A 24,880-nucleotide genomic window follows, 5' to 3' on the forward strand; every position below is an offset into this window, starting at 1 on the left:
TTGCCAGAAAGGGCCCTTGTGTGTACAGTGCATATAGATGTTATTGTGTTGTGTGCATGCCAAGATGTCTAGATGATAAAAAAAAAGGCCTATATGAATAATATTTGTATTAGGGTTGGGGACGCTGGTGTCATTGTTGTGTCCCTTTTGGTGACATTTGTTTTATTTTTCGACTGCGGATGCAAAATGATGACGAGAGGGAAATGAAAGTTACGTTAAGTCTAGATTTAAGTGTGCAAATGGGCATAAAACAGACTGCATGATCCAATCTCTCAGACCAACCACACAACATCCATCTCTCAGTGTATGAATGTTTGTTCGGTTTTCCTTTGTTTTCTTTTTTTTCTAAATGACTGGTGAACGTGCATTTTACTGGCAAAGAAGAACTTTTGGCTTTTGTGATTGAATAAAACCAGTGGTTCTCAACCTGTGGGTCGGGACCCCCAGGGGGGTCCCCAAATTATTTTGGGGGGTCCCCATGATGATTAACTTAATGTGCAACATTGTTTTCTCACGTAACAGTAAACAAACCAACATAAAGTTTACGTGTATAGCACATTTCTAAAGTGTCAATTTAAGGATTTTTTTAATACCTCTAAAATGACAAATTAAACATTGGCCAAATTGTCAAATATTAGAGGCAGAAATTGTGAAAATAGACAATCTACATGCTCACAACGCCTCGCATTGCGAGGCGTTGTGAGCATGTAGATCTGCTATTTTCACAATAGAACCGTGTTATGCAAAATGTAATGTCTCAACTCTTAGTGCTCGTCGGGGTGGGGGGGTCCCCAGTCCAAATATGATTATTTTGGGGGTCGCGGCTTGAAAAGGTTGAGAACCACTGGAATAAACTGTGCCATGTAAAGAACAATTTGAAGCAGAGCAGCAGCAGGTTGCACTGCTATCTCACGGTGCTCCACAGACAGGGAGGAGTGGAGTCTGCAGGGTAAATAATGATGTGTGGGACTCCATATGAGATGCTGTATATATAATATATCATGTGTATGTATATTGATGTACTGTAACATGTAATATTGGTGGTGCGCTGAGGATGTACTTTTTTCTTTTTTTTTTACTGTCTCCATCTTTTACATCTTATTAAAAAACCATCAACTCCCCCGAAGTGTTTCCTTTGAGAAGAGCTACTCTGACCCTATATGTCCACGTGTTCAATACTGGTTTTGGCCAAGGCAAAAGAGTGTTATGTAGTAATAGTAGGTCTACATTTGATGTTGGTACATGCAGACAGACGTTACTGTGTTCCTGTGTGGAAGGCCTCATGGAAAACAAAATATTAACACACAACTGACTTTTATGCTCAAGGATATATATATATTTGTTACAGTTAGTTTGAGAAACCAGTTAGATTGGGAAAGGAGCCCTTGTTTTTGTTCACCTGGATGTGGAAGAAACCCATGTCTCAGTGGAAGAGCATTTGACTGCATTGGTCCCACGCTGGTGAATGCTAACTTGGTGAATGCTACTATACCTTAACCTAACCCTAACCTCAGTAAAACTATGCCTAAACCTAACCCTAACCTCAGTAAAACTATGCCTAAACCTAACCCTTATCCTAACCCTAACCTCATCCTAGTTCCCTGAAGGAGGCGCCGCCTGCTCCACCTTGTGCCCAAAAACGAGCGCTCCTGTTCTCAATCTAACCGAATCTCAAACTAATTGTGACATAAAAAAATATATATAAGAGAGACTGTGGCCAATGAAAAATGATAGGATTAAGCTGTGTGAAGTTACCATACATTTTGTTTTTATATTGATTGAATACTGTATTAACATTTTGCAAATAGTACAGTGGTACTATACAATGGTGCAAATTAATTATAAAGCACTGAGGCTGATGGCTTATTTCAAGGGTCTTCAACAAGGGGTCCGGGACCCCTAGGGAGTCCTCAGGGTTACTACAGGGGGTCCTCCAAATCTTTGTGTGATAGAAACTTTTTTTCTCCTTTTTTATATTAATTATTATTATCACTTGAACCCATATCTGAGAACTTCAGCCAAAAATAGCCGATCTACAAGCTCACAACGCCTCGATCGGCTATTTTCGGCAAAGAGCTTTGGTGTAGATGGTAAAAGGAGCAGACCAAGTACAGAGTGAAAGGTCAAGTTTATCAAGTATTGACGGTTCAAGTGGTTAAATATCTGAAAACACAAATTGACATGAATCCAAAATACACTGATGATTGTGCTGTCAAACAATGAAACTATATGGAATCTATGAACAGGTTGTGGGGGTCCCTGCTTCATCTCCCTCTCAACTAAGGGGTCCTTGGCCTGAAAACATTGAAGACCCCTGGCTTTTATTTCCATTGTGGTGTGTGTGTGTGTGTGTGTGTGTGTGTGTGTGTGTGTGTGTGTGTGTGCGTGCGCGTGCATGCGTGCGTGCGTGCGTGTGTGTGTACAGTACAGATGACTATGACTCTTACGCCCCCTAGTGGCAGTAACATGAACACACACATGATCGACGTCATTACTGACGTTACGTGTGTACGGAAGTGAACGTGTACATGTTGAGTCAGTCCAACTTGATGATGAAGAAGAGGAGCTAGCAGCATAAATCACACACATTTTCAACGTCAAACACACACAGTTTTCACATCATGAAGGTGTCAACATGACCCTGAATCCACCGACGATGTTCTTCTCTCTGATCCTGTGAAGACAGTAGAATCAGAAGACAGTAGGAATCAGCCTGCAGGTTGCTTCAAGATGAGCTCACAAGACGTCCTGAAAAATGCATCCACTCTGGCTTCATACAACGTATTGCTACAGGTAAATTAGCTAAATGAATGGTGAACGTTAATACTACTACAGTACGGGGCTAGTAGTAGCTAGACCATGTGTACTCTTGTGGTATGTGGTTTTAATGTGGTCCAAGAACAGCGAGCTGAGATTGTGTGGACAATTACAATTATTAATCCCTACAACCTCCTTCAAAATCGGAATGAAAAGTCACCTACAGACGGCTGCTACTCGAAACTTGTAATAGACTAAGCCCATATTTCCCTCCCCCTTTCCCCTGTAAATAGCTTCCTTTTCTTTTTATTTTATTTTCCTTTTTTATCTTCTTTTTGAAAATGTGAATGCTGTTCTCCCTTTTGTTATTGATGATATCCTATGTAAAGTACTGTGCTCTATCCGTCTGTGTTTCAATGTTATATGAGATAAATAAAGTGGTTCCAGTGTAAATAAGCCGTAAAGCTTACTAGGATCTTCTTTTAGTTGACTACGGTTGTACCAGTGTTTTGTAGGCTACTGTCATGAAACTACTTTTTCCTGTGCAAACTTCTAATAAATTCTTCTATCAATCAACAATTGATCCATGATTTCATGTTTCAGGTCATGTTTCGGGTGCTCACGTTCCTGCTGAATGCATTCACACTACGGTTTGTGTCCAAAGAGCTGATCGGTGTAGTCAACGTCAGGTAAGTTAAGCCACTGTCGTCATCAGAGCACTGATCTATAAGTGATCATACATACAATAGATTCTGTGTATAACTGTAATCTCAGGTTTCCAGGTAGCATAACTGTTCTCTGTTCTGATTGAGTCACTCAGTGTCCCAGCTTAGTTTCATTGGCTCGGCAGCAGATTTGTATGGGAAACACAAACACGGATACAGTATGACACCATTTGTGTTCTACTGCAGAGCCAATCAAATTAAGCTATGGGGAAAACCAACAGGAGGGATTAGCTCTGGTCTATCGTGTTAGGACAGGGGTCTTCAACGTTGTCAGGCCAAGGACCCCTTAGTTGAGAGAGAGCTGAAGCGGGGACCCCCACAACCTTTAGATGCCATATAGTTTCATCGTTTGACGACACACTTTGTGTTTTCAGATATTCAACCACTTGAACTGTCAATACTTAATAAACTTGACCTTTCACTATGTACTGGGACTGCTCTTTTTCCCCTCTACACCAAATCTCGTTGCCAAAAATAGCTGCGAGGCGTTGTGAGCTTGTAGATCTGCTATTTTTGGCCAAAGTTCTCAGAATAAGGACACTTGGGTTCAAGTGGTTAATATAAAAAAAAATTCTATCACACAAAGATTTGGAGGACCCCCTATAGTAACTCTGAGGACCCGCTAGGGGTCCAGGACCCCCTGTTGAAGACCCCTGTGTTAGGAGTTAAGACACCATGGACCAGAGCTAGAACCCAGAACAGGAAACAGGTTTGCCACTTTCTTTAAACCCTGGATTACAATTAGTCTATACGTCCTTTTGGGATCCATTCACTGAGCACAGAGTCTATACGTCCTTTTGGGATCCATTCACTGAGCACAGAGTCTATACATCCTTTTGGGATCCATTCACTGAGCACAGAGTCTAAACATCCTTTTGGGATCCATTCACTGAGCACAGAGTCTAAACGTCCTTTTGGGATCCATTCACTGAGCACAGAGTCTAAACGTCCTTTTGGGATCCATTCACTGAGCACAGAGTCTATACGTCCTTTTGGGATCCAGTCACTGAGCACAGGGCTGCCCAAAAGGTAGATTGTGATCTACCAGTAGATCACAAAGGCTGTGCAGGTTGATCACATGTCATGTCCCTAAAATAGAATTAGAAACATATTTATTAACAAAAATCACAAAACCCCTATTTTTGGCATCTATCACTTGAATTAAGGTGACATGATTGATTGACATCAAAAAGGACCTCCCCCCCCTCACCCCAATGCAATGCTTTGCTATCAAGAGTCTAGAAAAATAAACCAAAACACTCGCACACTGTGGGCTCACATGTGGAAAAAGTGCTTTATTGCACCAAATAAATGAGTGACGTTTCGAGCAACACTGCTCTTCTTCAGACTCGGACTCTTCAGTCTGAAGAAGAGCAGTGTTGCTCGAAACGTCACTCATTTATTTGGTGCAATAAAGCACTTTTTCACATGTGAGCCCACAGTGTGCGAGTGTTTTAGTTTATTTTTCTAGTATCTACTCGTTCGCTCAGCACCTGCCCAACTATAGGGTTGGATGTGCATGTCTTCTCCCTTTTTTCTTGCTATCAAGAGTCAGCATTACAAAGAACCCAAAAACGTAAGACTAAAGGCTCTTTTCCACCGGCAGCGATAACGATGACGATAACGATTTAAAAAGGTGGGTTTTCAATTGAAGTGGATCGGCAGCATCCACCCAACACCGATACAGACAACGATAGCCGACAACTACATTGTTAGGATCAACAACGATGTGGTTAAGATCACACCGATATGGAACTGGGTCTCTGACAAACAGCTGGAGGTGCGCTCTGCGCGAGCGGCTGTTAATTGGCGCCTCTTCACATTGATGTCCGATAACTTTATCGGACATCAATGTGAAGGCATAATTATCGCTGTGATATTTTATGGCTATCGTCATCGTTATCGCTGCCGGTGGAAAAGGGCCTTAACCTAAGGCATTTCCCCGCTATTTCCCCATTTATTTGTCTTCGTAACGCCAGTGCCGCTATTCCAAAGCCCCCTCAGGTACTTTCTTGGAATACTATGTTTAGTATGTCGCATTTTATTTCTGTTTCGTAGCGACTCTCGAGACTAGACCTGATTGCATTTGGGGTAATAATAACACAGCCACAGGCACCAACTGGTCACACAATGATTAGCCTCGGAAACCCAGACTTTTATTTTGGCAGAATGATTAGAGAAGGTGGTCTCTAGTCTAGACCACATCACACAGAATGGAAACCAGGTGTCCACAGGTACAGTGGAAAGCATGGTGACGCAAGGTTAATGATACGTTCCAACAGAATTACTGTACAGTTAATTTTATGGACATTGTATTGTGCTTTTCGCCCGTATTTTTGTTTTTGTTTTGTCTGGTTTTTGTTCTTGTTTGTCTTTGTCTTTAATTTGTTTTATTGCAGTTTGTACCAAAAATTTGAATACATTTTTGTCACACCTTTATGTGAAAAAAAGAGGATTACTGTACATTAACTATTGTGTGTGTGTGTGTGTGTGTGTGTGTGTGTGTGTGTGTGTGTGTGTGTGTGTGTGTGTGTGTGTGTGTGTGCGTGTGCCTGTGTGTGTGTGCCTGTGTGTGTGCACGCAGGTTGACACTACTGTATTCCACACTAGTCTTCTTATCCAGAGAAGCATTCCGGAGGGCTTGTCTGAGTGCGGGGACGGGGAATGGCCATAACTGGAGACAGATCATCAATCTACTATGGCTGCCGTGAGTTTCACTTAACCATTAAAAGCGTTGAGGTGGAGACAGATCATCCACTGGACTTGCATGGGTCTTTATGTTAGGCTAGCACGATTATTTCAACGATTTTTGCAAAAGTCAAAATAGCAGATCTGACTACAAGATCACAATATACGTATGTTGTGGTGCGATGCGTTGCGAGCTTGTAGATCTGGGCATTTTTCACAGTTTTTTCACACCACCACTGTACAACAAAGTATAATATAGATAAACAAGTGCTTAATCAGACTAATCAATTTAGTCAATTAGGGAAAAAAAAAAAATCCAAACATTTCTTTTCCTGTGTTGATTCAAATAGGGAAAGAATGACATAATTCACGTCTTCTGGATTATTTTCAATAATCATAATAAGCCCTAATGTACAGCACTGTATGTTTAGGCCTGTCACAATTATTACCTAATCGTTGAATCGCAATTATTTTGTCATAATCGTCATGTTAGATTTGTTACATTTAATGTTACATTTAAAAAAAATAGTGGAAATAGCAGATCTGCTATTTCCACTATCAATGTTCTTTTGTATAAAGTTAAATACTTCAGTCATTTCTTTGTATATTTAGGTTATGTGTCGTATCTGCCATGTGCAACTTCAAAGCCTACAAGCCAAACAGAAATGTAATTGACAACGACAAAAACACAATTGAATGGTTAATCGTTATTATTCGAGTGACAATTAATAGTCATGTGAAATGTCATAATCGTGACAGCCCTATATGTCAGGGGTTCCCAAACATTTTTGTCTCAGGGCACCCCATAAATATTTTAATAATCACTCTCAGCACTTTATATTTATAGCATATCGTCGCTGTCGGGTGGAAACCTTGTATGTCCAAAACCGTTCGTTTTGTATTTATCATCTATAAAATGTACTATAGTGAAAACAGCCGATCTACAAGCACACAACGCCTCGCAATTTGTGTGCTTGTAGATCGGCTGTTTTCACTAGTTTTGTGCGACAGTCTTGTATTATGAAGCAGGGCTTTGCTTTACCAAAAGACGTACACATTTGAAACTTGGAGATACGAGGTGTCTGCCCGTTAGTGACTATATTTTAGAGATTATGTTGCAAGGAAAACGTTGAGATAACAGCCATTTTGGTTAGAACTGACTGAAAATAACTTTGTACTTCAAGTTTAAAAAGATTTTTTCAAGTGTCCAAATAAATTCCAAATATTATCAAATTATCTCGCGGCACCACTGGACTGCCGTCGCGGCACCCCAGGGTGCCCCGTCACCCACTTTGAAAACCCCTGCTATATGTGTGCCTTTTTCTTGTCTCCCCAGGTTACCCCTGGGTGTGCTGTGGGGGTCCCTCCTGGTGTACGTGTGGCTGTGGCTCCTGGAGATCCCGGACCCCCAGGACGTCCCCCACTACGGCCCCGCCGTGGGGATCTTTGCCCTGGCCGCCGTGCAGGAGCTCCTGGCCGAGCCCCTGTGGGTCCTGGCCCAGACGCACATGTTCCTCAAGCTGAAGGTGGTGGCGGAGAGCTTAGCCATGCTGGCCAAGTGCATCCTGACCGTGGTGCTGGTGGTCTCTGCTCCAGAGTGGGGGCTTTACATCTTCTCTGCTGCTCAGGTAAAAAGAAAGATGATGATGAAGTCCTCCCCACTGCTGTGGCTGTTACTGTCAATGGGAAATGTTCCCTGCTTGGTATTCATTATTTGAAAGTATTTTAAGGCAGTGGTTCTCAACTAGCCTGGCGTTGCTCATAGTAAGTCCTCACTGCGTATCGAATATTAGTCTGGACTCACGGGCAGGATTTTCATTTCCAAGGGGTGGGATAAAAAATGGCTCTGGACACGATTGGTTAGACCAGGGCCCTGATTGGTTCCCCCAAATTTTGGGGGAGAGGAAATGGATTCACAATAGAGGGTGTGCGCGTGACATCATCATCATACCCGACAGTTATGCAGGAACACTTACTGAGTGGCAAAAAAACTACTTTCTGGCCTTGACAGCCCGTACTTCCAAACAGATACTGTAAGTCCTATCTGATTGCATTAAACTACGTTAAACAACATTAAACTCACTTTGCCACTCGATTTGCCACTCGATTTGCCATTCACTTTATGCATGCACATACCCTCTATTGAGCGGGGCCAGACCCATATTCGTCAAGGGCACGTTTTTTTTTGCCCCGGCGGATTGGTCTGGTTCCAGGCTAGTTCTCAACCTGTGGGTCAGGACTCGGGGGGGGGGGGGGGGGGGGGGACTTTTAAACTCATTTACTGGCAAGAAAAAACAGTGACTTTCACGGTTGCCATCGGTGTCCATTGTGCACGATGGTGCATGGATCGTGCACGATCTGCGTGCACACCGTGGTCCGTTCGTGATTACAAAAGACCCCATCCTAATCCATGCTACCGTTGCTGAGCTACAGTAGGAGCAGTGTTGTTTACAAAGGAAGTAAACGGAGAATGACTGTTTTAAGACATGTTTTTTCTTCTTCTTAGTTTGTGTACACAGGGTTCCTGGTGTTGTGTTATGCCGTCTACTTCATACGGTTCCTGGGTTCTGACGACGCCGACAAGAAGTATTTCCCCGTGCACAACGTTGGGGACTTGCTGCCGTGCAGGAGTAAAGGAGAGGTACTTCTTACAATAAAAGCTTGCCTCTGCTCAACATCAGTGATCATTTACCATTGATCGATTCAGTAAATAATATCACATATTTAGCTAAAGGACTGAGAGGCTGATAATGCAGAGGGCCCCAAAACACGGGAGTAGCTGACCAATCAAGTGCAAATCAAAGTGCCATCACGCGCTGAACTGTCACCTTTGGCGTTGTGACTGATTATTTCCAGGGCATTTGTTGTGTCCCTCAGTAAACAATCTTGAATGGCTAGGTGATCGTCTGTGTACTTTATATTAATTAGTGTAATATTTGGTCATAATATGCCTCACAAGAGGAACAAGCATCAATTCAGAATTCTTTTAGATCAGCTAAAATACTGAAGTCCTGACATCACTCGTTCATCCCCCGGGTCGCAGAAGTCTTTCTCTATGGAGAATAACTTTGGGTCATTTTAGAATCGTCAATACTTAATAAACTTGACCTTTCACTCTGTACTTAGTCTGCGCCTTTTCCCCTCTACACCAAACCTCTTTGCTGAAAATTGATGATCTACAAGCGTTGTGAGCTGCTATTTTCGGCTAATGTTCTCAGAATATGGACAAGTGGTTAATATAAATAGAGGAGAAAAAAAGTTTCTATCACGCAAAGATTTGGAGGCCCCCTTGTAGTAACTTTGGTCCCGGACCCCCTGTTGAATACCCTTGGTCTAAACAAACACCTTTGTTTTATTGTTCCAGGGTTCCCACACATTTTTACCAATTCATTTCTCAAACTTTTCCAGAATATTTAACCCAATTTCCAGGACTATATAACAATAATTCAGCTCAATAACAGGTCGCTTACTCCTATGCGCAATGCCCAAAGACAGGTAGTGTATGCCAGTGTTTCTCAACCTTTTCAGGCCGTGACCCCCAAAATAATCATGTTTTAACTGGGGACCCCCACCCTGACGAGCACTAAGAGTTGAGGAATTTTGTATAACACGGTTTTATATAACGCCACGCGTTGCGTATTTTCACAATTTCTGCCTCTAATATTTGACAATTTGGCCCATGTTTAATTTGTCATTTCAGATAAATTAACAAAATCAATAACCAAAGACAATGCATAGCAATTTTTTCCAGGACCTTTCAGGACCCTTGATAAATTCCAAAACATTTCCAGTACTGGAAAATATTTTTCTAATTTCAAAATATTTCATGACCGTGGGAACCCTGTTGTTCTCCTCAGCCCCTAATAGACTGGACGATGGCCCGTCTGACGTGGAGCTTCTTCAAGCAGTCGTTCCTGAAGCAGATCCTGACGGAGGGGGAGCGCTACGTCATGACCTTCCTGAACGTGCTGAGCTTCGGGGAGCAGGGCGTCTACGACATCGTCAACAACCTGGGCTCCATGGTGGCCCGCTTCATCTTCCTGCCCATCGAGGAGAGCTTCTACGTGTTCTTCGCCAAAGTGCTGGAGAGAGGACGTGACGTCAGGAAGCAAAAACAGGTTAGCACCATTGTAGGCCTGAGTTATAACGCCTTTTGCTGTGACAAGCCCACAGCGGCTTCTTGTGAGCTTGTTGGTCAGCTATTTTCCAGGGTTCCCACGGTCATGAAATTCCTGGAAATATTTTGAACGTAGAAAAATATTTTTTCCAGTACTGGAAAAGTTTGGGAATTTATCAAGGGTCCTGGAAAGTCCTGGAAAAAATTGCTACATATGCATCATTTATGGTTATTGATTTTGTTAACTCATTTACTGCCACCATAAATCAACTCCCTGCCACTATTTTCTTACCTTTTGACGTGGGCGTGTCCATCGTGCATGATCCGCGTCATGCACGCCATGATCCGTTCGCAGCGAGCCCACTTTATTTTTGCTACACTGCCTGTATTTGGGCATTGCACATAGGAGTAAGCGACTCGTTATTGAGATGAATTATTGTTATATAGTCCTGGAAATTGGGGTAAATAGTCTGGACAAGGTTTGGAAAAGTTTTGGAAATTCATAGGTAAAAATGTGTGGGAAACCTGATTTTCATCACCACTGCCTTTGTGATTGGTGCTTTCTAGCCGCAAATTGCGACTTTAGATTTATTTTAATTCGGTATGTTGAAAAAAGAGTTGCAACCCCAACAATTGACAGCCCATGGATCGGATCCAAACAGAAAGGTTCTATCTGATTGTATTTAACAACATTAAACTCACCAATTTCGCTGCTGTATGGAAAGCTTGAATTATCCTTTCTGTCTGCAAAGTGTTTGTTTCATAAGAATCCACCGTAGACATGCATGTTATGACTATGAGCTACTTTCTGACAATAAATTCTGATTGGAGTTTGGAAGCACTCGTTTTCAGTAATGCAGCGTCCCGTTGCCTCCTGCATTATGTGCAAATCCGAAAAAAGTTCATACTTAGGACCGTTGAGTGATTTCCCACGAGCGCATCCAAACTCCAACACAAAATAATCACCTGCACGGAATTTAATGACAGAAAGTAGGTCATAACATGTCTACAGTCATAAGACTTTTTTTTTGTGTTATATTTTAGCCTGAATGTCTGACTGTACCTCGTGCTGTTGACAAGTATTCAATAAATCAATCAATCCTCGTCTTCTGTCTCTAAGTCATGGTACTAACGCAGCATTGTTGTTTTGAACTGCAGGAGGAAGTGGCCATCGTGGCAGAGGTCCTGGAGTGTCTGCTGAAGCTGGTGCTGGTGATTGGTCTGATCATCACCGTGTTTGGTTACGCCTACTCTCAGCTGGCCCTGGACGTCTACGGAGGATCTCTGCTCAGTAGCGGGGCAGGTCAGTACAGAGGATCTCTGCTCAGTAGCGGGGCAGGTCAGTATGGAGGATCTCTGCTCAGTAGTGGGGCAGGTCAGTATGGAGGATCTCTGCTCAGTAGCGGGGCAGGTCAGTACAGAGGATCTCTGCTCAGTAGTGGGGCAGGTCAGTACAGAGGATCTCTGCTCAGTAGCAGGGCAGGTCAGTATAGAGGATCTCTGCTCAGTAGCAGGGCAGGTCAGTACAGAGGATCTCTGCTCAGTAGCAGGGCAGGTCAGTACAGAGGATCTCTGCTCAGTAGCGGGGCAGGTCAGTACAGAGGATCTCTGCTCAGTAGCGGGGCAGGTCAGTACAGAGGATCTCTGCTCAGTAGCGGGGCAGGTCAGTACAGAGGATCTCTGCTCAGTAGCGGGGCAGGTCAGTACAGAGGATCTCTGCTCAGTAGCGGGGCAGGTCAGTACAGAGGATCTCTGCTCAGTAGCGGGGCAGGTCAGTATGGAGGATCTCTGCTCAGTAGCGGGGCAGGTCAGTACAGAGGATCTCTGCTCAGTAGCGGGGCAGGTCAGTACAGAGGATCTCTGCTCAGTAGTGGGGCAGGTCAGTACAGAGGATCTCTGCTCAGTAGCGGGGCAGGTCAGTACAGAGGATCTCTGCTCAGTAGAGGGGCAGGTCAGTACAGAGGATCTCTGCTCAGTAGCGGGGCAGGTCAGTACAGAGGATCTCTGCTCAGTAGCGGGGCAGGTCAGTACAGAGGATCTCTGCTCAGTAGCGGGGCAGGTCAGTCAGCCCTGTTCACATCAAGGTCCATTTATTTATTGGGCATTTGAGCCAACGGACCACCATTTGATGAGATTTAGCCTCTCAGAGCCAAAACTTTGAATATTTTGTTATTGTTGGATAAGATTTTGTCCACAATTCCATGCTGTATTGAATTGATGTGGTTGAGCTGACAGGCAAACGCTGATCAAAATAACAATTCTTCTACATTCTCTAATGGTGTAGACTTCTTGTAAATTAAGTAATGCAGATGTTTAACAATAATTTAACTCTCGAGTGTATAAAATGAAACCAAATGGACCCGTACGGGTCCATTTGGTTTCATTTTACGCTCTCAAGAGTTAAAGATCTATAAGGGTCCATTTGGTTACCAAAACTCTCCATCATTTAGCTGGGGACCTCCTAGAACCCCCTCAAGGACCTCTTGTAGTCCTCGGACCACTGGTTGAGAACCACTGACTTACAATGTCACAGGAGACAAGTCCCATTACGAGACATTCTGATTATACAGTATTATTGATCATGGTGATTGATGGATATGAATTTATGATACCTAAATGGTATGATTCATGTATGAGGCTCACATGACCATAAAGTTAAATTCTGTGAACTACTGTCTGGACTTACAGTACATTAGAGCAGTGGCTGAGTGGTTAGTGTCCACACCTAGGACTCCGGAGGCCCCAGAGGTCGCAGGTACGATTCCCCACTCCAGCTACCACTGCTCCCCTTCCCCCTTGCGCTCCTTGTGGGCATCACTGGGTTGAGTTCAGCTGGGTTAAAGCTGATATAAAAAAGCAGCTGGGTTGGGCTGCGATATCTGAATTTCCCCCGCGGGAGGAGTAGGTATTCATTATATCATTATTATTATCATTAGTACAGGTCATGGCGACTTTGGTTACCCTGACTACGAGACTATGTTTGGGTTATACTGTAGGTTCTGGCTAGTGGAAAGTTACTAGTGAAGAAACTACTGTCTTCTTGTTATGATCTGTGAACCAATCAACGAGTCCCACAGTGATATTGTACTTCATATATACTGTATCTCTAGCCTCCATTTTAGAAGAGAGAGAGAGAGAGAGAGAGACAATGCTGCCACTATATGGTATGCTCACTGTTTTGTCCTCTTTGTCTGACTCTCTTCAAATACAACAATTTAAGATATAGTCCTTTGGCTGTCTCTGAGTCTTATTTGGTTATGGATTTATTCATCCATATTTAAGTCATTTAACAGTGATTTTGTATACTTTTGAAGGGCCCACCTTGCTGCGATGCTACAGCTGCTATGTGCTCCTGCTGGCTGTCAACGGTGTGACTGAGTGCTTTGTGTTTGCTGCCATGAGCCAGGAAGAGGTTGACCGGTAAACACGCACATACAGTACAGTATATACACACACAAATGCACATATATACTGTATGTATGCATCCTACAAAAGCCTAAAATGTAATGATGTCTTCTTAGCGTGTAGCTCTGTTGTAATTACAGCATTTTTCTGAGTGGAAGTACATCTAAAAAAGGCATGCTGCAGCCTCCTGATATTTTGGAACGAGTCATCAAAGATAAATAAATACAATTCTGGTACATTTCCGATGCCTATGTCATTTTGGCCCAAGTGTCGGGGGAAGACAAAAACATTTATTTCTTTTTTTAAGCGAACATTTTTAACTAAAATGTTTGCTTCTGGGGGTCCCCGGAACAAATTATTTTGATATGTGGGTTGGCGGCCAAATAAATACTATAAATAATATTAGATATAGCAACATAACTGTTCTGTCACATGGACACTTTTAAGCCATTATTTTTTATACTTTAGTGCCGCGCTATAAGCTTGTATATCTTCTATTTTTGAAAAAACTTGAAAATGTGTGCAAATCTTTGAATATAATATTCTTTTAAAGCGAACATTTTTAACTCAAATATTTGCTTCTGGGGTGTCCCAGGAACAAAATATTTTGAGATGTGGGTCTGTGGTCAAATACATATAATTCTATTTCTGTGAGCACCAAAGATAAAGAAACGTACGCTTTTCAGGATTTGGAAGACATGTTACAGGATTTGACATTTAAGAATTGATGAGTTTACACTTTTCCTTCATTTGCTATTTGCTACTGTGTATAGAGGATAAGAGAACACAGTGTTGTAAAAAGAAAAATACAGGATTCCTTGTAAGAGAAGACAAGAGAACTGAAATGTAATTGTTGTTTTTTTGTCATTTGATAGTTCTACTGTATTGAAAAGAGCATAAGAGAAAACAGTATTGTTAAAAGCAAAGAAAATACTGGAATTGTAAGAATTGTGGATTTTTTGGGGTAATTTCTCTGGGAAATAAATTTGTGTTGAAAAAATCGTGACATCGTGAATCGTGAACCTTGAATCGTGATTCGAATCGTATCGTGAGTTGAGTGAATCGTGACAAGCCTAATGTTCAGGTATTTTTCAGGTCTTAATTATTATTTCATGTCATCAGGTACAACCTGGTGATGCTGGCTCTGTCTGGTTCCTTCCTGCTCCTCTCCTACCTGCTGACCCGCTGGGCAGGCGGTGTGGGTTTCATCCTGGCTAACTGTCTCAACATGGGCCTCCGCATCCTGCACAGCCTGCTGTACATCCAGCGCTACTTCCAGCCCAGTCCGTGGAGGCCCCTGAGGGGCCTGTGGCCCTCACCGGCCCTGCTGCTGGCGCTGGCCGCCAGCGCGGTCATCACTGCCATCTCCGAGGTACCAACCCACCATGTCTCTTCATTTTAAAGTCACATTTATGATGCTGATTCACCTAATTCAGGGGTCTTCAACGTGTTCAGGCCAATGGGCCCTTAGTTGAGAGAGAGATGAAGCAGGGACCCCCACAACCTGTTCATAGATTCCATATAGTTTCATTGTTTGACAGCACAATCATCAGCTTTTTGGGGATTTTGGATTCATGTCAATTTGTGTTTTCAGATATTTAACGGTTTGAGCCATCAATACTTAATAAACTTGACCTTTCACTCTGTACTTAGTCTGCTCTTTTTCCCCTCAACACCAAACCTCTTTTTTCGAAAATAGCCTCGTACTGCGAGGCGAGCTTGTAGATCGGCTATTTTTGGCTACAGTTCTCAGAATATGGACACTAGGGTTCAAGTTGTTAATAAAAAAAACGATTGGAAGATTTGGAGGACCCCATCTAGTAACTCTGAGGACCCCCTAGGGGTCCCGGACCCCCTGTTGAAGACCCCTGTTTTAAAGTCACATTTATGATGCTGATTTACCTAATTCATTATGAGTTGCGTTTTTCACTTCAAAATCTGTTCATCTTATGACAAAGTGAATGAATTGAGTTCAAAGGATGGGGTCCTTTGTACTGGACACAAGCCATAGTGCTTTCTTGGGTTTAAATCCTCTTAGCGGACCTTGTATTGAACCGTCATTTCCGGTGCTTTCTTTTCTCTGCACACTTCTAATAAAGTATTTAATCAATCAAACTCAATCAAGTATAATTTAGGCGTAACATTCCTCATTTTTGGAAATATATTTTCTGTAATTATGAATCAGAATTTCATGAACAAGTTTAGCCACTTAAATACGTTTAAAGAAATTGCCAATATACAAGCTGAGCTTACCCAAACTAGGGACAGTGGGACACCATGTCACATGCCCAAAATAGGGACACCCGTTTGAAAGTGGTTAATTTACTACTATATTGACTATAATGCAGAGGTTCCCAAACGTTTTATTTTATTTTTTTGTCTCAGGGCACCCCATAAATATTTTATTTAACCCGAGGCACCCCTACATTATAATTTTCACTCCCAGCACCTTATATTTATAGCATATGGTCGTTGTTGGGTGGAAACCTTGTATGTAAGTGACAGTCTTGTATGATGAAGCAGGGCTTTGCTATACCAAAAGACATACACATTTGAAACTTGGTTTCTGCCCGACAGTGACGATATTTTAGTGATTATGTTGCGAGGAAAACGTTGAGATAATAGCCATTTTGGTTAGAACTGACTGAAAATAACTTTGTACTTCAAGTTTAAAATGATACTAAATATTTTTTTAAGTGTCCAAATAAATTCCAAATCGCGGCACCCCTGGACTGCCGTCGTGGCACCCCAGGGTGCCCTGTCACCCACTTTGAAAACCCCTGCTATAATGAATGACTATCCAAAGATCATCCCTGGTCCTAACAAACGTTTCCACCTATCCTAGGGTCTGTTCTGCTGTGACAGTGGATGGATCCTGAGACTGGTCCTAACACACTGTTCCTCCTATCCTAGGGTCTGTTCTGTTGTGACAGTGGATGGATCCTGAGACTGGTCCTAACACACTGTTCCTCCTATCCTAGGGTATGTTCTGTTGTGACAGTGGATGGATCCTGAGACTGGTCCTAACACACTGTTCCTCCTATCCTAGGGTCAGTTCTGCTGTGACAGTGGATGGATCCTGAGACTGGTCCTAACACACTGTTCCTCCTATCCTAGGGTCTGTTCTGTTGTGACAGTGGATGGATCCTGAGACTGGTCCTAACACACTGTTCCTCCTATCCTAGGGTATGTTCTGCTGTGACAGTGGATGGATCCTGAGACTGGTCCTAACACACTGTTCCTCCTATCCTAGGGTCTGTTCTGTTGTGACAGTGGATGGATACTGAGACTGGTCCTAACACACTGTTCCTCCTATCCTAGGGTATGTTCTGTTGTGACAGTGGATGGATCCTGAGACTGGTCCTAACACACTGTTCCTCCTATCCTAGGGTATGTTCTGCTGTGACAGTGGATGGATCCTGAGACTGGTCCTAACACACTGTTCCTCCTATCCTAGGGTCTGTTCTGCTGTGACAGTGGATGGATCCTGAGACTGGTCCTAACACACTGTTCCTCCTATCCTAGGGTCTGTTCTGTTGTGACAGTGGATGGATCCTGAGACTGGTCCTAACACACTGTTCTCCTATCCTAGGGTCTGTTCTGATGTGACAGTGGATGGATCCTGAGACTGGTCCTAACACACTGTTCCTCCTATCCTAGGGTCTGTTCTGTTGTGACAGTGGATGGATCCTGAGACTGGTCCTAACACACTGTTCCACCTATCCTAGGGTATGTTCTGCTGTGACAGTGGATGGATACTGAGACTGGTCCTAACACACTGTTCCTCCTATCCTAGGGTCTGTTCTGCTGTGACAGTGGATGGATACTGAGACTGGTCCTAACACACTGTTCCTCCTATCCTAGGGTATGTTCTGTTGTGACAGTGGATGGATCCTTAGACTGGTCCTAACACACTGTTCCTCCTATCCTAGGGTCTGTTCTGTTGTGACAGTGGATGGATACTGAGACTGGTCCTAACACACTGTTCTCCTATCCTAGGGTCTGTTCTGCTATGACAGTGGATGGATCCTGGTCCTAACACACTGTTCCTCCTATCCTAGGGCCTGTTCTGCTGTGACAGTGGATGGATCCTGAGACTGGTCCTAACACACTGTTCCTCCTATCCTAGAGTATGTTCTGCTGTGACAGTGGATGGATCCTGAGACTGGTCCTAACACACTGTTCCTCCTATCCTAGGGTATGTTCTGTTGTGACAGTGGATGGATCCTGAGACTGGTCCTAACACACTGTTCCTCCTATCCTAGGGTTTGTTCTGCTGTGACAGTGGATGGATACTGAGACTGGTCCTAACACACTGTTCCTCCTATCCTAGGGTCTGTTCTGTTGTGACAGTGGATGGATCCTGAGACTGGTCCTAACACACTGTTCCTCCTATCCTAGGGTATGTTCTGCTGTGACAGTGGATGGATCCTGAGACTGGTCCTAACACACTGTTCCTCCTATCCTAGGGTATGTTCTGCTGTGACAGTGGATGGATCCTGAGACTGGTCCTAACACACTGTTCCTCCTATCCTAGGGTCTGTTCTGTTGTGACAGTGGATGGATACTGAGACTGGTCCTAACACACTGTTCCACCTATCCTAGGGTATGTTCTGCTGTGACAGTGGATGGATCCTGAGACTGGTCCACATCGCAGTGGGAGCCGGGTGTCTGCTGGTGGTGCTGGTCACTGTTCTCCTGACGGAGCACAAGCTGGTCCAGTTTGTGAGGACACAGCTGCTGTCTCGATACACAAAGAAAGACACGTAGATCTGCCTTTAAATAGAGCAGATCGGACCGGAAGGACCTTTTGAACTGAATCATCGTGCGATAAAATCTAACGCACTCAGCTTGCCTGTGCTACGTATGTACCGTATGCATTCATGTGTGTGTGTATGCATGCATGTGTTGTCGCAGGTGTTGTGGACCAATTCTACACTGGACCTAGCTCTGGTCCATAGCGTTAGTGGAGTTCTCCCTAACGAATACCTCCGTATTCCTTGGCAAAACCGTAAAACCCCGCCGTCTGGTCCGAAAATAACAAAAACTGTTTCGCCCCTCACCAAAACCAAAGGTATCAGTGGACTGTTGAAAGCTTACTCTACTTAGTGGACGCGGTCTGAGCCCCCCACCACACGATTAAAATACATTTCTTGGGGTAAAAGGAAAAATATTCCACCGGATGGAGACACTTTTCCTGGTTGAAGACTGTTTTTACGAAACAGCGCTTCCAATGTCGCAGAGTTGAATAACACCCAGTGAGACTAATCCATCTATCCATCTTCAACCGCTTATCCGGAATCGGGTCGCGGGGGTAACAGTTCCAACTGAGACCTCCAGATTTCCTTATCTCAACTCACTCACTCACCTTGAGTGAGTGAGTTGGAAGTGTTTTCCGGTTTTGCCAAGGAATACGGTAGAGGAACATAGCGTTGGGGAGAACTCTACTAACGCTATGGACCAGAGCTACACTGGACCTAACTCTATGTTTATGACATAGGAGTATGAAGGAGAAATGCCATTATTGTCCTTTAAGATTAGTTTTTGGGGCTTTTATGACTTTATTAGACAGGACAGTAGACTGACAGGAAATGGGGAGAGAGATGGGGAATGACATGCGGCAAAGGTCGTCCGGATGGGGAATCAAACCGGCGACGCCGTCAGGTATCAAAGCCTATGTGGTACTGTATGCGCTGGACCAGTAGGCCAGTGGGCACCCCGCCATTATTGTCTCTAAGAGTAGCAGAGGTACATGTAGGATTTAAAATCCACATGTACATTTATTTTACCGTATCGATGTATAGTTTTATATAGTGATTCATATTATGTTAAATTCATGGGACCTTGGGAGCAGTGGTTTCTTACTGAATAGTAATCTGTCATATTATGGGCAGAGTGGTGAAACAAATAGGGGATGAATGTATGAGGTTGGTGCATGCATTATTAAGCTTAATTTATACTAAATCGCACCATGTTGTCGTTTGCTGAAAATAACAGATTTTCAAGCAAAGATTTCAGCAAGCGACACTATTGTACTATAGAGTATAAATTAAGCATCTGTTATAAATTTGAATAAAGCTGTGTGTACCAATCCTGTACTGAAATAGATGAGTTGTTTGTGTCTCTCTCTCTTTCTGTGTGTGTGTGTGTGTGTGTGTGTGTGTGTGTGTGTGTGTGTGTGTGTGTGTGTGTGTGTGTGTGTGTGTGTGTGTGTGTGTGTGTGTGTGTGTGTGTGTGTGTGTGTGTGTGTGTGTGTGTGTGTGTGTGTGTGTGTGTGTGTGTGTGTGTGTGTGTGTGTGTGTGTGTGTGGTTGTCCCTGTCTGGGTATCTCTGTCAAGTAAGTATATGGAACACTAGTCACATAAGCTCATTGTCTAAACATTGGCATGAGTTATGAATTATTGAATTTTCAAACTGGCTTTTTGGCAACTGGGAGACTTTGGCAGCACATTGGACTATTTGTCAACTTAAGTAAGTTGAACATGTTACATAGCATCATAAGCCCCTTTTCGACTGCAGCTTTAGCACCACACCACACTACTATAAAAATATCTACATTTTCCATTACACAAAAGTACCCATATCGGTAAGAAACAAATTGACCCTTTTAACTGTGATTATAATATAAATTTGTATTACAACTATCCTAAATTATAATGTATTACTATGATAATTATAATACACTATAATAGATTATAACAGTGATTATAACACAATATAATCTATTATCATGTATTACAACTATATCCTGGTGTTCTAAATGAAAAGTCAGTGAGTGATCAGTCATTATGAAGTGTTTGGCCCTGTTTGGCCTAGCTCAGACCTACTCTAGATTGGATACTTTTTCGTACCACGTTTAGTACCACTTTCACACCACTCTACCCAGGTGCTTGTAGTGGAAAACCTGGCACAAGTGGGCGGTGTGGTGTGGAGTGGTGTGGAGTTGGGCCAGTGGAAAATGGGCTATAGAATCCCACTGTACTCCCAAAATGTCCATTTTGATATTGGACTCAGTGATAACTTTTCAGTCTGACAGATGACACCTCATCATGAAAATTTGCACAAATGTGTAGATTAGTCCTCATAAAAACGAATACATCATTTAACACATTGGCCGCCATTTTAACATTGACTGTTTGGCTCTCCTGCCATTTTGTTTAATGAAAAATGTTATAATTTTTTTTTATATTGACATTTTTCCTAAATTCTGTATTCTTTTGACAATGTCCTACAGTACCCGAAATGAAACAAGACAACCTCTAGTCTCACCAAAAAATAAATAAATAAAAAGCTTTTTTTTCTATAGTTGCAGCCATCTCAAAATAGCCATTTTTGACCAAAATCCAGCTATAATTGAAAAAACTGGAGATATTTACCTTTTTGTGATCGATCGCTTTTCAAGTGGATAATTCAGTTGATATTTGAATTTATGGCGTCAGGCACTTATCAGATAAGTGTACTAGTGTAATAAGTGTAATTGTGTAATAGGGCAATAACTGGAATAGTGTAATAGGGCTGTAATAGGTCACCTCTTGCCCTTAGGGCGTCATACTGACTTCACAGAAATAGAAATAAGCTTTTTACCTTTTATTCAACATTCAAGTGTTTTATTTTGCACAGATCACATTTTGACACACACACACACGCACGCACGCACGCACGCACGCACGCACACACACACACACACACACACACACACACACACACACACACACACACACACTTATAACTTATAACTTTATATAAGGCAAGGCCTATGTGTATAACTGTAAATATGTTCCCCATATTCAATTGTTTTTATTTATTTGTGGCACTTGCTTTGGCGATGTAAACGTAGCCTATGTTTTCTCATGCCAATAACGTTCCTTTGAATTGAATCGCTCTCATGCTCTGTTGATTGATGTGCGCAAACTGCTGGCTGCATGGCCTCAGTGGCCTGTAGAGAACTGATTGGGACAATTTGCCCTGCTTGTTGCTGATCCGTTCTGGGTCTATACCAGATGCGGAAACGTGTCTTGCATGTATCTGAGTGTTACATAACCGGATACAGTAGGCGGGCTTTAGAACAGAGCACACTCATTATAGTCTATGAGCACACTGCTGCGATGTGCGATCACGCTAGATGGTTCCAGGAGCGCTGCACGTTTAGACGTTCTCTTCTCAGGCTGCGCGCTCGTGCACGGCGCGCCTCAAATGCACATGCCTGCATGCGCGCGCGCATCGCGCGTGCACAGCAGGGAAAACCTAGCGAAGCTAAACAGTAGGCCTACTTTGGAAACAGAGCTGCCAAATGATGATCGTCGCGTTTGCTTTTTCTTACTCGTTGAAACGATTATCGTGCTTGTGATGCGGCTGATGCGACGAGGCGTTGTGTGCTTGTAGATCTGCTATTTTCAGTACTTTTGTTACATGGAGTTATATGGACCTTGGACGCGACCCTTTCATCAGACTGGAATATTATCCACCAAAACAACAGTACGTTTAGGATGGAAACAGAGCTGCCAAATGATGATCGTCGCGTTTACTTTTCTTACTCGTTGGAGGACACTCGTGAAACGATCATCGCGCTTGGGATGAGGCGTTGTGTGCTTGTAAATCTGCTATTTTCACTACTTTTGTTGGAGTTATATGGGCGCGACGCGTCGCTTTTCTTCAGACCAGAAAAGCCTGACCGAGGACTTCGCCGGGGGGTATTTTCTCCTCTCCTCTCCCGCGAGCAGGGCTTGAAGATCGGATTGGTAGTCGAATGGACCGGCGCTGCATCAGGTGATTCTATGTGTTTGTACTGTAGTGGGTTGTTTGGCTCAGAGGCTGAGGATCTGTTCAAATGCTTCATTATTTTATACTTTTGCTATTGAAAAATAGCAGATCTACAAGCTTGCAGCGCGACACTCGTTGCCATGCTGTGAGCTTGTATATATCTATTTTTGAAATCCCCCTATGAAGACAATTCGCCGCAGTGAATCCTTGTACCCACTGGGTACAAGGATTCACTGCGGGCCCCCCATGAATTTTCTTCATAGGGGGATTTCAAAAATAGATGTATACAAGCTCACAGCATGGCACCGAGTGTCGCGCTGCAAGCTTGTAGATCTGCTATTTTTCAATAGCAAAAGTATAAAATAATGAAGCCCCTTCCACCTTGGGCCCTAGTAAATCAGACTCAGTCCCACTTTTCCCTTGTGACGCTCCTGCTGATCTGATCTTCTGATCTTCGTTGTTGTGTGGCTGCCTGGGACATAATATTTTGTTGTCGAGACTTTGGGGGTTATGATGAAGCTGTGTGTTGTTGGCCAATGAGGCAGGTCATGGCTTTCCAAGTGAACATTTTACTGGATTTTGTTTGATTTGTGCAAAATGGTCTCAGATCCAGCTGCTCCGTTGTCGCTTCTGCCAGCCCCTTCACCAGGCATGTACACACATAGACATCAAAGGGGGCTTGAGCCCCTGCCCCTGAGGGCTGCATTCAATAGAATTGTCCACCAAAAGGCCCCTTTAGAAATGTCAGCCCCTGCCTCTCTAAATATTCTCTGCACATCCCTGCCCCACATCCTTCTACATGCGTGTGCCCAGTGTGTCGCTGATTGCACTCTGCGGGCTGCGCTCTGCCACGCTAAATGCATTCACTGTGGTTTATTGGGAGTTTTATTCATTTCTATTGAGATTTATACGTTATTACACTCTTGTTTTCAAACACACTTACTTTGATGAGTGATATCTTTGGTTCCTTATATGACAGAAAGCTCAACATTTTTCACGGGCTGCAGAAGAATGTAATTAAACATTACATTATATAAAAGCAAATTCTCGGGACTATCGGGCCTGGCGGGGAGCGACATTGGAATTTTCTCGGGACTATCGGGGGAGGCGGTCAATGTGTTAACTTGAGGGACGTATCGTGTGGTTGGCAGCCGTGTTGATTTCGTCGACTAAAACTATGACGAAAAATGTTTGTCGACTGCATTTTTTCCCCTGACGAAAACTAAATAAAAACGAAATAAAAAGTAAGCTGTGATGACTAAAACTAAGACTAAATATATTGACAATTTCGTCAACAAAATAAAAACTAGACTAAAACGTTAGGGAGGGACTAGTGGAGAAGAGAGTCATTTTATGTTTGGTTGCACTCAGGTGTTGCTGTGACGCATTGTGAGCTTGTAGATCGGCTATTTTCAGCACACATCCAAGTGTAAAATCAGTCATTACGATGCCATCAAGGCCTGCCAAAATATTTTTGTGTTGACTAAATCAACTGTAGATTTAGTCACCTATTAAATCTTATGATATTTTATGATATACTAAAATTAGACTAAAACTAAAACTTTTCAGGTGACTAAATTATGACTAAAACTAAATTACATTTTATTCAAAAGTCTATGACTAAAACTAAACTACATTTTATTCAAAAGTCTATGACTAAAACTAAATTACATTTTATTCAAAAGTCTATGACTAAAACTAAATTACATTTTATTCAAAAGTCTATGACTAAAACTAAATTACATTTTATTCAAAAGTCTATGACTAAAACTAAATTACATTTTATTCAAAAGTCTATGACTAAAACTAAATCAAAATTTGCTGTCAAAAACAACATTGACTCAGTGATATCTTTTCAGTCTGACAGATGACACCTCATCATGAAAATGTGCACAAATCTGTAGATATTATATGTTCTTAAAAACGAATACATCATTGAACTTGGACGTATCGTGTGGTTGGCAGAAGTCAGCATGAGCTCAGACATTGTGTTCTGTGCCATGTCATGTCTTCTCTTCTGTACAAAGGCCTGCTGAAATTAGGGGGTCCCCAAGGGGCAGAATAATGACTCCTAACAGGAAGGGGTGGAGGCAACATTCTTTAGTTGCAACGTAATGTATTTTCTTTTTGCTTTGCCCATTTGGTATCTGTTACTGCGGCACGATGTCTCTCAGTGAGGTTGAAATGTAGAGAGACGACTATAGATATCAAGGAACGCGAATTTAGAAGTGACCGATACTGTAGAAAGGAAGAAAAGAAGAAAACCATACAAAGGATGGGAGGAGGGGACGCGTGGACTATATTTAGTGTTCGTCATACTTGAGCTGTCCCCACGGAGTGTGTAGAGAATGTAATAATTAAAGCGCCAGCTGTAAGCAGTGATCACATCATCATTCCCTGGTGATGGGACTGCAGAAACCAGGACCCC

The 24,880-nt window shown here is 42.8% G+C and overlaps 1 protein-coding gene across 1 annotated transcript; it reads left to right on the top strand.

Annotated features, from left to right (window-relative positions):
- Positions 1–2,560: 2,560 nt before the first annotated feature.
- On the top strand, positions 2,561–19,704 carry rft1 (RFT1 homolog). Its single transcript, XM_080728543.1, has 10 exons — positions 2,561–2,793; positions 3,361–3,446; positions 6,067–6,189; positions 7,507–7,798; positions 8,677–8,811; positions 10,028–10,288; positions 11,446–11,590; positions 13,602–13,707; positions 14,815–15,064; positions 18,298–19,704. The coding sequence occupies exons 1-10, from the start codon at positions 2,731–2,733 to the stop codon at positions 18,460–18,462; spliced, it is 1,626 nt and encodes a 541-aa protein (XP_080584669.1). The 5' UTR covers positions 2,561–2,730; the 3' UTR covers positions 18,463–19,704.
- Positions 19,705–24,880: the final 5,176 nt, after the last annotated feature.

The sequence above is a fragment of the Nannobrachium achirus genome (genome assembly GCF_963921795.1).
Source record: "Nannobrachium achirus genome assembly, chromosome: 6".
Lineage (NCBI taxonomy): Eukaryota > Metazoa > Chordata > Actinopteri > Myctophiformes > Myctophidae > Nannobrachium > Nannobrachium achirus.